At 37.7% G+C, this 14,113-nt stretch overlaps 1 protein-coding gene across 4 annotated transcripts in view; it reads left to right on the top strand.

Moving 5' to 3' along the window:
* Positions 1 to 14,113, top strand: part of Vcl (vinculin) — a 103,628-nt gene that overhangs the window by 72,294 nt on the left and 17,221 nt on the right. For all 4 annotated transcript variants that reach the window (XM_047553712.1, XM_047553713.1, XM_047553714.1 and 1 more), the window contains exons 9-14: positions 646 to 799; positions 1,852 to 2,027; positions 5,828 to 6,018; positions 7,612 to 7,811; positions 9,515 to 9,643; positions 13,330 to 13,479. In XM_047553712.1, the coding sequence (XP_047409668.1) occupies positions 646 to 799; positions 1,852 to 2,027; positions 5,828 to 6,018; positions 7,612 to 7,811; positions 9,515 to 9,643; positions 13,330 to 13,479 (1,000 nt within the window). The remainder of the gene's footprint in view (positions 1 to 645; positions 800 to 1,851; positions 2,028 to 5,827; positions 6,019 to 7,611; positions 7,812 to 9,514; positions 9,644 to 13,329; positions 13,480 to 14,113) is intronic.

Consider the following 14,113-nt stretch of genomic DNA (forward strand, 5'->3'; position numbering starts at 1 on the left):
CAAGTATATTTGCTGGATCCTGGATACTCTGTTAAATAAGCAGGACAAGAACTGTATTATTGCTTTCCTTCATTTTATGTTAGTTTTATAAGAAAAAATTGAAACCAAAGGAGATTAAACATCATAAAGTCCCACAGGCACCAAAATTCAGGATTCAAACAGATCAAATCGGTGTCAGTGTGTTGCACTTTCAATTACTCTTGTGTGTATTGTCTTCTGAAATGTTTTCAATGTATTTTCACCCATAAATAAGACAATTCAATGACTACCTATTTCTAAAGCACACATTACTATGGTAACAAAATCTTCCATAGCAATAAGAGCCCCAGCACATATTCCCACTGAAGTTTAGATTTGGTTATATAATCACTACCTAGAGGAGAATAATCATTATCAAAATTTGCTGGCCTGACTTCAAAGTGGTAATGCAGTTCCATAAAGCTCATGTGTATTTTTAAAAGCTAAAGAGAAAGATGGTTTGGGTATCTTGCTTTGTTTAACTCAGTTTTCTGGTGTTATCCTAGATTACTGGGGAAAATGAAGAAAGACAAGTATCCTAACAAAAATGGCATGTACTGTGGTGTTAAGGGATATTTTATTATTAAATATTTGAGAAGGTACAATACAGTATCTCTGTCTGAATAGAGGTCAAGGAGCTTCACCAGTGGCCATGCAGAAAGCCCAACAGGTATCTCAAGGTCTGGATGTGCTCACTGCAAAGGTGGAAAATGCAGCTCGCAAGCTGGAAGCCATGACAAACTCAAAGCAGAGCATTGCGAAGAAGATTGATGCTGCTCAGGTAAATACCATGATTGTCAGGAGGGGTGGGAAGTAAAAGAGAAAGGGAAATATTCCACAAATATCCTGCACCTCTTCCTTCCCGCTTCTTACTTTCTTTTCTCTCCACCCCCTCATCATTTAGTGTCGGTAAATAATGGGTGCTTCTAAGTGATGACTGATTGACTTGTGCCCAGCAGTTACCAATGTTAACACATTCCCTACCATCACAGTCTAGAGTAATGCTCATCTATATTTTGAAATAAGGTCTTAATTTTGAATATTTTGACTAGTTAGAAGTAAGCACTTGGGGCTGGGGATATAGATCAGTTGGTTGAGTGCTTACCTCGCAAACACAAGACCATGGGTTCAAATCCCCAGCACCACAAAAAAAGAAAAAAAAGAGAAAAAAAGAAAAAAAAAAAAAAGGTAAGTACTCTGTTACCAAGAGAATCCTAGTTCCTGATATAGATTACAGTACACTGAAACTTTCCTGGTCTCAGAATTCTCAACTGTCATAGAAGTGTTAAAGAGTTAAGGTTTTCTGATTCTATTCTTTTTGTAAATTGTCGATGGACCTTTATTTTTACTTTATTTACATGCAGTGCTGAGAATCAAACCCAGTGCCTCATACATGCTAGGCAAGTGCTTTACCACTGAGCTATGATCCCAGCCCCTAATTATACTCTTATGTAAAATGATTTTCAAGTATTTCACAAACAAATGTTTGATAAACTAAATGTTTCTGATTAAGGATGAGATAAAGCTTTATGAAGATATTTTATTCTAATGGACAGGAACAAAATTGTTTTTAAAAAGATGAGGGAGGAGCTGGGGGTATAGCTCAGAGCACATGCTTAGCATGCACAAGGCCTTGGGTTTGATTCCCAGCACCAAAAAAAGAAAAAGATGAGGGATTGATTTCATCTTAGAATGAAGCTAAGCACATCTCTAAAACAATAATAATTATACTCTAAAAAATAATTATTGGTATGCCATGGGATGGCTTTGTTAAGGTTAATTAAATGTGGTTCATGAGTGGACTGCAGTATTCTCCATTTCTCCTCTGTATAGAATTGGCTTGCAGATCCAAATGGAGGACCTGAAGGAGAAGAACAGATCCGAGGTGCTTTGGCTGAAGCTCGGAAAATAGCAGAATTGTGTGATGATCCTAAAGAGAGAGATGACATTCTGCGTTCCCTTGGAGAAATATCTGCTCTGACTTCTAAATTAGCAGATTTACGAAGACAGTATGTATTCAGTTCTTTTAATTGTCCTTTAGTATTTCTTTTTCTTTCTCTCTCCTTTTTCCCTATGAACATATGAACCATAGGTTAGATGCATGTATGATACTCCTCCACTCTATTATTCTTTATGACATAGGTAGATCAGATATTACCTATATTGTGCCTGTGACATAAATGAGGCTTATTAATTTATTGCTGATCACATAGTTTTAAAGTAATACATTCAGTGTGCTAAGAACTCCTTTTTATAGTTATGTTTTTCTCATTTCTAAGCTAGGACTTTCCTTCACGTTTGTGACATACAGGTTTCCCAGATATATGAGGAAAATAATTTTCGTAGCTAGCTATGAAAAAACCCGTGTGTTTATGTGTGTATGTGGAGCGAAGGGAAGAGTCATAAGAAAGTATTTTCTTCCTTTCCCCATGGTGTTATTTCTTAGGTAGCAATTATTAAAGATTCTTAAATTACATTTTCTGGGAGGTTGTTTCTTTAACAACATTCTTATCATGGCTCTTAAAGGCTTTCATGGTACTTACTTTGATTATATGGAAAAGAGGTGTTGCTTTGTTCTGATAAATATGTTCCTGTCTGCACACATGCTAATGAAGGATATAATGCCAAAAGTGAAAGTCACTCTCTATTCTACCCATGTCCTCTATCCCTATTCTCTGGGGACAACCAGTTTCAAGCGTCCTGAGATATTTTGCTTTTCATTTAACCTGCATGTTTTGTTTTCTGTTCTTCCATGAGACAATGCCTATTTTTTTTTCCCCCAGTGAGAGATACTTTAGAGTTCTTTGAAATTTTATGTTGACTGAGAGGACAGTGACGGCTAAGAAAACAAACTCCTGTCTAGTTGCTGTAAAATAAGTTTGTAGACAAACGTCAGACAGGAGATTGTGGTGGCAGAGACCAACTTAAGTTAACATCTCAAATTTGATTATATATCAGAGTTAGTCATTTGGACATCACTGTCCTATGCACAAAATCTTGACTTATTTGTGTGAGGAAAAAGGGAAATTTACCAATTTTAAAATATAATGTCAACAAATGTGTTTTTGTTCAATACAATATTAATTCATTAATATAATCTCTTACTTTTTTTTTTTTTTTTTGGTATTGAAGTTTGAACCCAGGGGTGCTCTACCACTGAGCTACATAATTTTTTGCCAGGAACTGAGGAGTATCAGAGATCGAACTCAGGGGCACCTGACCACTAAGCCACATCCCCAGCCCTATTTTATATTTTATTTAGAGATAGGGTCTCACTGAGTTGCTTAGTGCCTCGCTTTTACTGAGGCTGCCTTTGAACTTGTGATCCTCCTGCCTCAGCCTCTGGAGCCGCTGCGATTAGAAGCATGCACCTCTGCCCCAGCCTGAGTTGCATCTTTAGTCCTTTTTATTTTAAGTTGAGATAAGATCTTGCTAGGTTGTTAAGAGTCTCACTCAATTCCTAAGGATGGCCTCAATCTTGCTATCTTCCTGCCTCGGCAACACCCCCAACCTGAGTCACTTGGATTATAGGTGTATATAACAGTGCCCACTGTTTATATTCTTACTAGATTTTAAAATACTCAAAGGGAGAAACTGTGTTTTGGGGATCTAATACAAGTCTATATACATGGTAGGCACTCATTAATGTTTCTTAGTGATGAAGAGATAATTAATGGTAGTAGTGGTGTCACTACTATGCGTGGTCACTTGTGCCTTTATTATACTTATTATTATAACATACATATACATAACCTCCTGGCATAGGAAGTAGCCATGATCAAAACCTGGCAAATACCTTCTTTGTCTAGTTTTATCATGGGGAAGGCTATAACAACTTGAAATTATAAAGGAATTCTTAAAAAGTATCTCAAATTAGTCATTTTGGCAGATATTATTTTTTTTACGGTGCTGGGGATTGAACCCAGGGCCTTATGCTTGCAAGGCAAGTACTCTACCAACTGAGCTATCTCCCCAGCCCTTGGCAGATTTTTTTTTTTTTTTGGTGGTGCTGGGGATTGAACTCAGGGCCTTGTCCTTGTGAGGCAAGCACTCTACCAACTGAGCTATCTCCCCAGCCCAGGCAGATATTTTTACAGGTGAGATTAGTCTGAAGGTTACTTTTCCATGCCTGAGTAGTCTTGAGATATACGAATTTTGTTTTTTTGGTGCTGGGAATTGAATGCAGGACCTCATACATGCTAGGCAAGCACTTTACTACTGAGCTACATCCTCAGCCCTTGATACATAAAAATTAATCAGATTCTTTGTATTTGCTAAATGGTTAGAATCTGAAGTCTTTGGAATAGGTTTGGGGAGGCATTTATTGCCCTTTGTGACATAATTCTTTGGTTGTTTTTTTATTTTTGTGTAGATACTCTGTTGAGGTTCTTTAGTTGCAAGGAACTAGCTCAAGTAAAAAAGTAGACAATTATTGAAAATATATAGAGGCTTCTAACAGAATCCAACAGCTTGAACTGTGGCTACACCTTGGGATAACTAAAAGCCCCTCCCTCTACCTCTTAGTAGCTCTATGGTGTCTTTTATATCTGCTGAACTCTGGGTGCTGACATTAGTAATAATTTAGAAGTTCTTCTGGCTTTGACCTACCATGGCCTAGGCTTAAAATGAATTTTTAGCTCCAGATCCCACCACAGGTTGACCATGTGGTATTTTGCAGCATGGATCAAGGATTATCTGAGGTTGTTAAAAAATGTGGATCCCTGGACTCCATCACCAGACATACTTAATCAGAATCTCTGTTGATGTTGGTCATTATCTGTATTTGAAAATAAATCCCAGGTGATTTTTATTCACATTATACTTTGAGAACCACCACAATTCAATGGAGTGCCTTTATTGACAATGGCTGTGTTGTCTTTGAGTTGGTTAACCACTCAGTTCAATCAGTTATGGCAAGGATTGGGGATTACAGAATAACAACATAAGGCAATACAGATAGTGGTTTAAGAGTGAGCACTCCAAAGTCAGTGTCACATTTGAACCCTGGGACTCCATCAAAGTAAGTAATAGGACTTTGGATGTGTTTTCTAACTTTGTGTCTTTTTTTTTTTTTTAAATTATAGTATTGGCATTTACCTTATAGTGTTGTGAGGATAAGATAATAAAAGAAATGTGATTGCAATAGTAACCTGACAAGATTAGGACTCAAAATATAGTACTAGTTCTACTATAATTACTTGAACTGCTATTATTATTGTTCCTACTATGACATCAGCAAATACAGCTGTCTAGGCGCTGCTAGTTGTAGGAGGAACTAGTGTTTTCAGGGGTAGCAGACTGAGTGTGAAGGTAACCTACTAATTTTTGATTGAGTTTAACTAACCTATAATTGACATTGATTGGGCTAGATTGACTCAAACTCATATTTAATGTCTTAACTAGGACAAAAAGTCTGAATTTAAATCAATAATTTCTTATTTTTTTTTTACAATAATTTCTTTTTTTTTTTTTTTTTTTTTTTTTGTGGTGCTGGGGATTGAACCCAGGGCCTTGTGCTCGATAATTTCTTATTTAAGACCCAATAGGGCTAGGATTGTGGCTCAGTGGCAGAGCACTTGCCTAGCATGTGTAAAGCACTGTGTCTGATTCTCAGCACCACATAAAAATAAATAAATAAATAAAGGTCCATTGACAACTAAAAAATTTAAAAGACCCAAATAAACCACTCTTTCCCACTGAAGTTAATAATAATCATTAGCAATTTGTCATCTCATTACCATTTTCATTAGCAAGTCATCTCAACATAAACAGTCTGTGTGTAACAGGATGACTGTTCTTTTCTCTGTAGGGGGAAAGGAGATTCCCCGGAGGCTCGTGCATTGGCCAAACAGGTGGCCACAGCCCTACAGAACCTGCAGACCAAAACCAACAGGGCTGTGGCAAACAGCAGACCTGCCAAAGCAGCTGTCCACCTTGAGGGCAAAATTGAACAAGCACAGCGATGGATTGATAATCCTACAGTGGATGACCGGGGAGTTGGTAAGGACCTTAGCACAAATAAGCAGGTCATTGATAGGGGTCTTGTTTGTAACATTTGTAATAAAGTGCTAAAAAGGTTCTTTAGTCATTCGTAAGTTAGGCACTTTTCAGTGTGATTCCATTTCCAATTACAGTCAGTATAATCCCTATGACTTAGTAAAGAAGTATTAGAGAATGAGTGATTTTGATATATGCAAATAGAAGAATACTCATGTCAACAAGGAACGGTGGTGCCCACCTGTAATTCCAGCAACTTGGGAGGATGAGCAGGAGGATCACAAATTTAAGACCAGCCACAGCAACTTAGTGAGACCCTGTCTCAAAATAAAAACAAAACAAAAAAGGCTAGAGATAGAGCTCAGTGGTAGAGTGTTACATAGAACAACATATAAGGGGCCCTCAATCCCCAGTATAACCCTCCTTCTCCCCCCCAAAAATACATACACGTGGACACACAATCCATGTCAAAATTGAAACTCTGAATTAATATCAGTCCTATGTACACTTCCATTCTATAGTATTTCTGTGTTCATAGTCCTAGCCAAATACCCAGTTAAACATAATTTTTGAAAATAGTGAAAGGAACTCAACTATCCACAGTATTTCAGGTGTGATGGCTCTTTCATCACACAGGCAACCTGAAGAATTTATAACCTAAATTTTTGACTTTGGGGATGTTTTAAGAATGGTTCTGTAAGAATTTGTTTTACGATAGCAGGTCTGTTCAAACTGAAAGATCTGTTTACTCCATTTGCTGTATTTGTTGGATAAACAGATTTTTAAATTGGTGATGATGTCTAGCATCAATAGGGGTTAGGGAATTGGACAGGTGCATATCTTAGTGGTATAGGAATTAGTACAGACTAATACCAGAGTTTGGTATTACATGAAAAACTTCATATTTATTGACGCAGCAATTCAATTTTTTTCTAAGAAGTAATTTTTTTCTAAGGAGTTAATACAAGAATATATGTTAATAGTTTAAATGCTTAATAACAAGTATGTGGTAAAATAGTTAATGTCAATATTATAAAATACTACATAGATTTTTAGATTATGTTTGTTGTTTGCAGTGCGAGGACTCAGACCCAGGGCCTTACACATGGTAGGCAAGAGCTCTATTTGAACCACACCTGCTACTACTAGAGCATGTTTTTAAAAGATAATTTAGTTAAGTGGGAAAACTCTTGTGTTAAAGAAAAGAATCAGGGAATAAAAATTGGGCTGGGGTGTGGCTCAGTGGTATGATCTTGCCTAGCATGCACAAGGTCCTAAGTTGCATCTTAAGAACCACAAAAAGAAAAAAAAAAAAAAAAGAAAAGTTAATGTGTAGGGACTGGTGATGTGGCTTAGTATACAGCATGTACTTGGCATGCATGAGGGTCTGGGTTCAATCCCCTGCAAACCCCTCCCCCCCACCAAAAAGTATAATTTATCTATTCTTATGTTTTCTGTATTTCTGAAATGTTTTCTTTTGTCTGGAAATGATCTCCCTACAAAATATTACTTAAATAACAAACTACTTTACTAGAATGCCACTGTGGTTGCCTTTTCTGGGTCTTTGTGAGTTTTAGCGTTTTCTTCTTGGTCCAGGTCAGGCTGCCATCCGGGGGCTTGTGGCTGAAGGACATCGTCTGGCTAATGTCATGATGGGGCCTTATCGTCAAGATCTTCTTGCCAAGTGTGACCGTGTGGACCAGCTGACGGCTCAGCTGGCTGACCTGGCTGCCAGAGGGGAAGGGGAAAGTCCTCAGGCTAGAGCACTTGCATCGCAGCTCCAAGACTCCTTAAAGGTAGATGGAGTTCAGGAGCACATGTCCTTACACATTTTAGACATATACATATTACTGAAAAATGATGCATGGGAGAGAGAATATTTAAGAACATATAATTTCTTGAGTTTAGGGAAAACAACAAGAGTATGACCAAGGATATAAGGAAATCTAGAGCTAATTATTAGGAAAAGGCTCACTAGTGTGTGGTAAATGACTGAAGTTGTTTTCCAAATTTCACTCAATGAAGAACTCTTGTGATTTTTGCACTGTTCACATCACTTGTGCTTTTATTTATTTAATATTTTTCTTAAAATGAACTTCTTTTTAAAACTTAAATTTAAAGAAAACCTTGTAATTATTCTGAAATCTTAGGTTTGATGAACTGGTTGTATTTTTTTCTACTGTTTTAAAAAGAAATATATACTTATTAAAATAACTTCTCTATATAACACCTAAAATCATCTCTGGTATCAGCAGTCATTATATGCCAGCTACCTTAAAAAATGAGATGATGGAGATTTCTTTGTATAAATTCAGAAAACTTAACTTGGACTACATAACTGTGAAAAAGAATGTGTAACTTCTAAAAATACTCTTTTTTAGACTCATGTTAAGACAGCTATACATATATACTGGTTATTGATATTTCTTTTTTTAATTTTTAATTTTATTTTTTAAAAAATATATTTTTAATATCTTCATTTATTCATTTATTTTTATGTGGTGCTGAGGGTTGAACTCAGTGCCTCACATGTGCGAGGCAAGCACTCTACCACTTAGCTACAGACCCAGCCCCGGTTATTGAGATTTCTTAATTTCCCATTCTTGATTTAGTACTTCCTAAGATAATAAATTGCTTAGAAATTTGACACTGCAACCACCAGATAGTTACTATGGTCATCATCAGGCCCCTCCAGCAGTGGAAATAGTGAGGAGTTCTGTCTTTCAGGACCTTCTTTGGGCTTATCCCCATGATTTTCAGTGTCATTTCATAGATACCAACAAGAAAAGAAGTAAAAGTGCTGGGTGCAGTGGCACATGCCTGAAATTCCAGCTATAGGTGACTGAGGCAGAGAATTGCAAGTTTGAGACCAGCCTCAGCAATTTAGTGAGACCCTGTCTCAAATTTAAAAGAACTGAGGATGTAGCTCAGTGGGAGCCCCACTTAAGTTCAATCCTCTGTAAATTACTGCCCTCCCCCCTCCACACCGAAGTAAAATTCGCTGATTGGTAGAACAGTCTCTAGAGACATGGGGGTCATGTCTTATCTCTTCCACTAAGTATTAACCTCCTAGCTGGACTCGGAGGTGCATGCCTGTAATCCCAGCAACTTGGGAGGCTAAGGCAGGAGGTTGACAAGTTTAAACCCAGCCTCAGTAACTTATTGAGACCCTAAGCAACTCGGGGAGACCCTGACTCTAAATAAATTATAAAATAGGGCTGGGGATGTGGCTCAGTGGTTGAGTGCCCCTGAGTTCAATTCCCAGTATACCCACCCCCCAAAAAAACAAACATTCATTCATTCTCCTAGAGGACAGGATTCATAATTTAGACCTGTGCTAACTCAGTGTTTTGTATGGAGCTATTAATAAATATATATTGAATTAAACTAAGTTGAATGAATATTTTAATGAAATAAGGACATTAGAATATATGCTTTGGGGATGTTGCTGGAAATTTTTATCTTTAAACAATAAAAAATAAAAATTTTCATTTTTAAGGATCTGAAAGCCAGGATGCAGGAGGCTATGACTCAGGAGGTGTCAGATGTTTTCAGTGATACCACAACTCCCATCAAGCTATTGGCAGTGGCAGCCACTGCCCCTCCTGATGCACCCAATAGGGAAGAGGTAGGTATCTGAGATCTTCCATTTCTTCTGTTGGCCAGCCCTATGTGTACATCTTTGTAAAGGTAAAATGTTGTTACAGTGTACATGAACAGCAGTGGTTGGGAAGTTGTAGGTGGAAGAGTAGAAGGGGGATCTTTTAATCCACCCAGTATATTAGTTATGAAGATTTTTAGTTGCAAGCAGTAGAAGACCTGACCATCAGAGAGTTTTGTTTCATCACAAGAAACGTGGAAACAGGTAGCTCTGATCTTGATTCAGAAGCTAAAAAAACATGAAAACTGGCATCTGTATGATTTTCTTGGTCTTTTCCTTACGGCATGGGATGACGTTTGCTGCCCCAGGTGTCATCATGTTCAAGGCAGGAAGGTATAAGGAATGGGGTACTTCAGTCCGAACTGTCTATTTTATTAGGACATTTTGTCTCAACACAGAAATCAGGAAAGGCATTTTAAATAATTTGATGTCATTCTTCTCCTCAAAACCTTCCAGTAATTCCTCCCTGTCTCTTAGTGAAGTCAGAGCCCTTATACTGAACAGTAAGGCCAGTGATGTGCTGATAAACCAACTCTCCAGTAAAACAAAAACCAAAAAATTTGACTTGTAATGTTCATTGAGTCATGATGTAAACACTCCCAGCATGACTGTTTTAATGTGAAGTCATTGAAAGAAAAGTTGGGAAGAGACAGGTATGTTTTATATAGTTGGTAAACATGACTTCAGCACACTACTGAATCTGGTTCCTTGTCTACTTCTCTGACCTCACATTGGTATTATTCTTCCCCTATGTATTCCTCTCTATCATCCTGGACCTTCTTGTGCATATGTCCTAATCTTGAGGCCTTTGCATGTGTTTTTTCCCATAGATTATATTATTTACTCACTTTTTTCAGTTTTCTATTGAAATGTCACTTTTGAATTACTACCTAAAATAGCAACCCCAATCCCAGGGATTTCTTAATCTTTATATCTTACTTTTCTCTAAATATTTATCAACATTTGATATGTTTACATGGTGTTTTTATCATCTGTCTCAAATTAGCAGGAAAGCTCCATGGGGCGGGACTTCATTTTGTCATTGCTTTATACTGAGTTCCTAGAATAATGCCTGGCACACAGTTAATGCTGAATGAATGAAAGTAAAAGCTACAGAAATCCTCCAGGAGACCTTTGCTTATGTTTTTTTGTTTAGAACTCTGTTGCATTTTTACCTCAACTGCAAAAGAATTTGGAAAAGCAAGTATTTGTTTTTTCGGCCTTTATAGTACTGGCAGCAAAGAAGGAATTTGGGGTCAGGCAAAATAACCCAAAGGTGAAGGTTTGTGGATAAAGGTTTGTGTTATTCTTATTTGCTATTGACCCCTATTTTCTTACCCTGGCCTCAGTCACTGGGCAGTTCAATTCATGGTCTCCTCAGGCTAGAAAGGTTTGCTACTCTTTCATTCTAGTCTTCTTTGATTTTTGGTTTAGTAGATCCAACTATTTGCTTGTCCTTTCCACTTAGAGGTTTCTTTAGTTCCTCAGCATATGTTGACTGTCTGTTATCCCTTGGGAATTTGCATGTCATCATTGACTTTTCCCTTCTCCCCATCTTCTCACACCAATACATAACTCAGGCATTTTAAATCGATCTTACAAGTATTTCTTGAATCCTTTTGGTTTCCATTGATGTTGTCACAGCTCTAATTCTGATCCTTATTCCTTACTGCCTGCATGACTCTGATTGGTCTTCTTTGAATTTATCACTAGACCACCAGTTAAAACCAAAAACAAAAACAAATCTGACCCTGCTTTCTCCTGGGTAAATGCATGAATGGAACTTCCTTCAATACAGGATAAAACCAGAGCTCTGTGATCTGGTTTTTAGTATGCTTTCTATGTCAATTTCCTACAAACCCCTGCTTCTCAGTTCATGCCCAGCAATACCTAGTTGCTTGTAGTTTCTTTGTTCTTTCTGTCTATATCTTCCCCTTCTTTTTTTCTACCTTATTTCTCTTTATTATTCTTCACTTCCTAGATAGCTAATTACCTTTCCTTTTGCCCCCATAATATCAGTGGTTAGCTCTATTTTTGCACATACACCACCAAATTGTAAGTATCCGTTGCCTCTTTTTCCCCCACGAGGCTGTGATCTCCTTAAGGTGCAGATATTATTTTATTTATTTTTGTATCTTCGGCATCTACCACAAAGTTTGACACATAGTAGGTGGTCAGTAAACTTTGGTTGAGTGCCAAGAAAAGTATACTAAGCAGTCAGTTAAATCAGAGAGAGCGTCATACATGGTTTGGGAGGAGCTCTCAACCAAGCTAAGCAGAAGACCAGAGTGGGGGAGATCAGCAGAGATAAACAAGGGTTGAGCCAGTGGTAGTGGCTTATGCCTATATTCCCAGCTGTAGTTCAGTGGTAGAACACTTGCTTAGCTTAGGACGTGCAGGGTTTTGGGTTCAATACCCAGTACCACCAGCACCAAAACTTTTTAAAAAAGAAAGAAAAAGAAACAAGGACTGAGACCAGGAAAAGGGGAGTAGGAGATCAGGGATTTCAGGCAAAAGTTCTGAGAATGAAATGGCAGGAATTCAGAAAGCTAAATCTAAACAAGAGATCAGGATAGGAAAGAGACTTAAGAGGTCAAATACAGGCAGGATGTGGTGGTACAGACCTGTAATCCCAGCAACACAGGAGGCTGAGATGGAAGGGTTCCAAGTTCAAAGCCAGCCTGGCCAATTTAGCAAGACCTTGTCTCAAAAAACCAAAACCAAAACCAAAAAAACAAACCAACCCAGAACATTGGCAGTGAGATTGGAGTTTGCTGTTGAGCCAAGAAACCTACACAGATTATCTGCCTTGAGTCTGAACTGGGTGGGCAGACCCTCAGGAGGAGGTAAATGAAGAGGATGTATTCTGTAGGGAATTCCTGATATCCTCTGTGTGTAATGTAAACCTGACCCAGGGCTGTTTAGTATGCCTTGGTTTTTCAAGTATCAGTTCTAAAAATGTTATTGAAACAAATGGTGGAAGAACTTTTGTCATTTCAAGTAAGTAAAATAGTCTGTTTGTGGTGTATGACATTGCATGGTATTCATATTGATGGAAAAGTTAACTTTATATAATTTGAGAACTGAATAACAATTAAATAGATGGTTTCGCATTTGGGATTAATAAAAGTCAACCATCCTTGCCCTGTGTCAGGCCCAGAGTATAAGCACCAGGTATCATTTTTCCTGTGAAGGTCAAGGGAAGAGTTTTTACAACATTAATGGTAATGGGATATATGAGGATTACTGTTCTGGGAGGCTAGAACTCAGTTTAGGACTTTTAGTGGATACTGTGGGCTAGCGATGCTCTCAGCTATGTATAGTACCTACGGTAGCTGAGTGGTTTTGTACATCTTCTTCAGATTAGAGGATAAACCTTTCCAAAACTGGGGTTATTTAGTCTTCATCTTCAGGGATGCATCTGTGTGTGTGTGTGTGTAGTGTGTATATATTATGCTTACAGCTAAGGCTAAACCTCTGAGGAGGTACACTGTGGCTAAGATTTTGCATTTGACTATAGTTTTAGCAATAGTTTGATGTCATCTCTTAACATCTTCATTAGGCAAGTTGCTGCATTTGCTTAAAGAAGGAGTTTTTCTTAGGTAGCCTGAGCCATTTATAAATCTTCTTAATGTCTTTGTATTTTCCTCAAGGTGTTTGATGAGAGGGCAGCAAACTTTGAAAACCATTCGGGAAGGCTTGGAGCTACAGCTGAGAAGGCGGCTGCTGTTGGTACTGCTAATAAATCAACAGTGGAAGGCATTCAGGCATCAGTGAAGACTGCCCGAGAACTCACACCCCAGGTTGAGTTTTGCTTGCTTTTTATTTCAACACTCATCATACAGTATTCAGTAAAGGAAGTTAATTACAGAACACTTTTTATACATTTGTGATCACCAACTGTATGATCACATTAAAAAACATACTCATATGTGATTTCTAGAATTAGTACTTTGCGGGACTTTTAACTTTATACATTTGTATATTGCTTGAATTTTTAAATAATGGCCATATATTAGTTTTGAAAGTAGAAATAAAGCTGGGCATGGTGGTACACACCTGTAATTCCAGCAACTGGGGAGGCCAAGGCAGGAGGATTGCAAGTTTGTGAGACCCTGTCTGAAAATAAAAAGTAAAAAGGGTTGGGGATGTAGCTCAGTGATAAACCCCCTGGATTAAGCCCCAGTGGCCATCCCTGACAAAAAAAAAAAAAAAAAAAAAGAAGTAGAAAAAACTAACAGAGCAGCCCTCCTTACCAACACACATATATAGATAGGAAAGTATTTCGTTAGATGATGTTGAGAGTTTAGTTTGTTTATATTTTAGAGTTTACATGTTTCCCTAGCTTCTCTTTGAGGGAATTAAAAAACAACAACAGCCCAGCTGTTTGCATAGTGTGTTTTCTTTTTTTTCTACTTAATTATATAACCAAGGTGT

Source organism: Sciurus carolinensis, chromosome 5 (assembly GCF_902686445.1).
Source record: "Sciurus carolinensis chromosome 5, mSciCar1.2, whole genome shotgun sequence".
NCBI classification, from domain to species: Eukaryota; Metazoa; Chordata; class Mammalia; order Rodentia; family Sciuridae; genus Sciurus; species Sciurus carolinensis.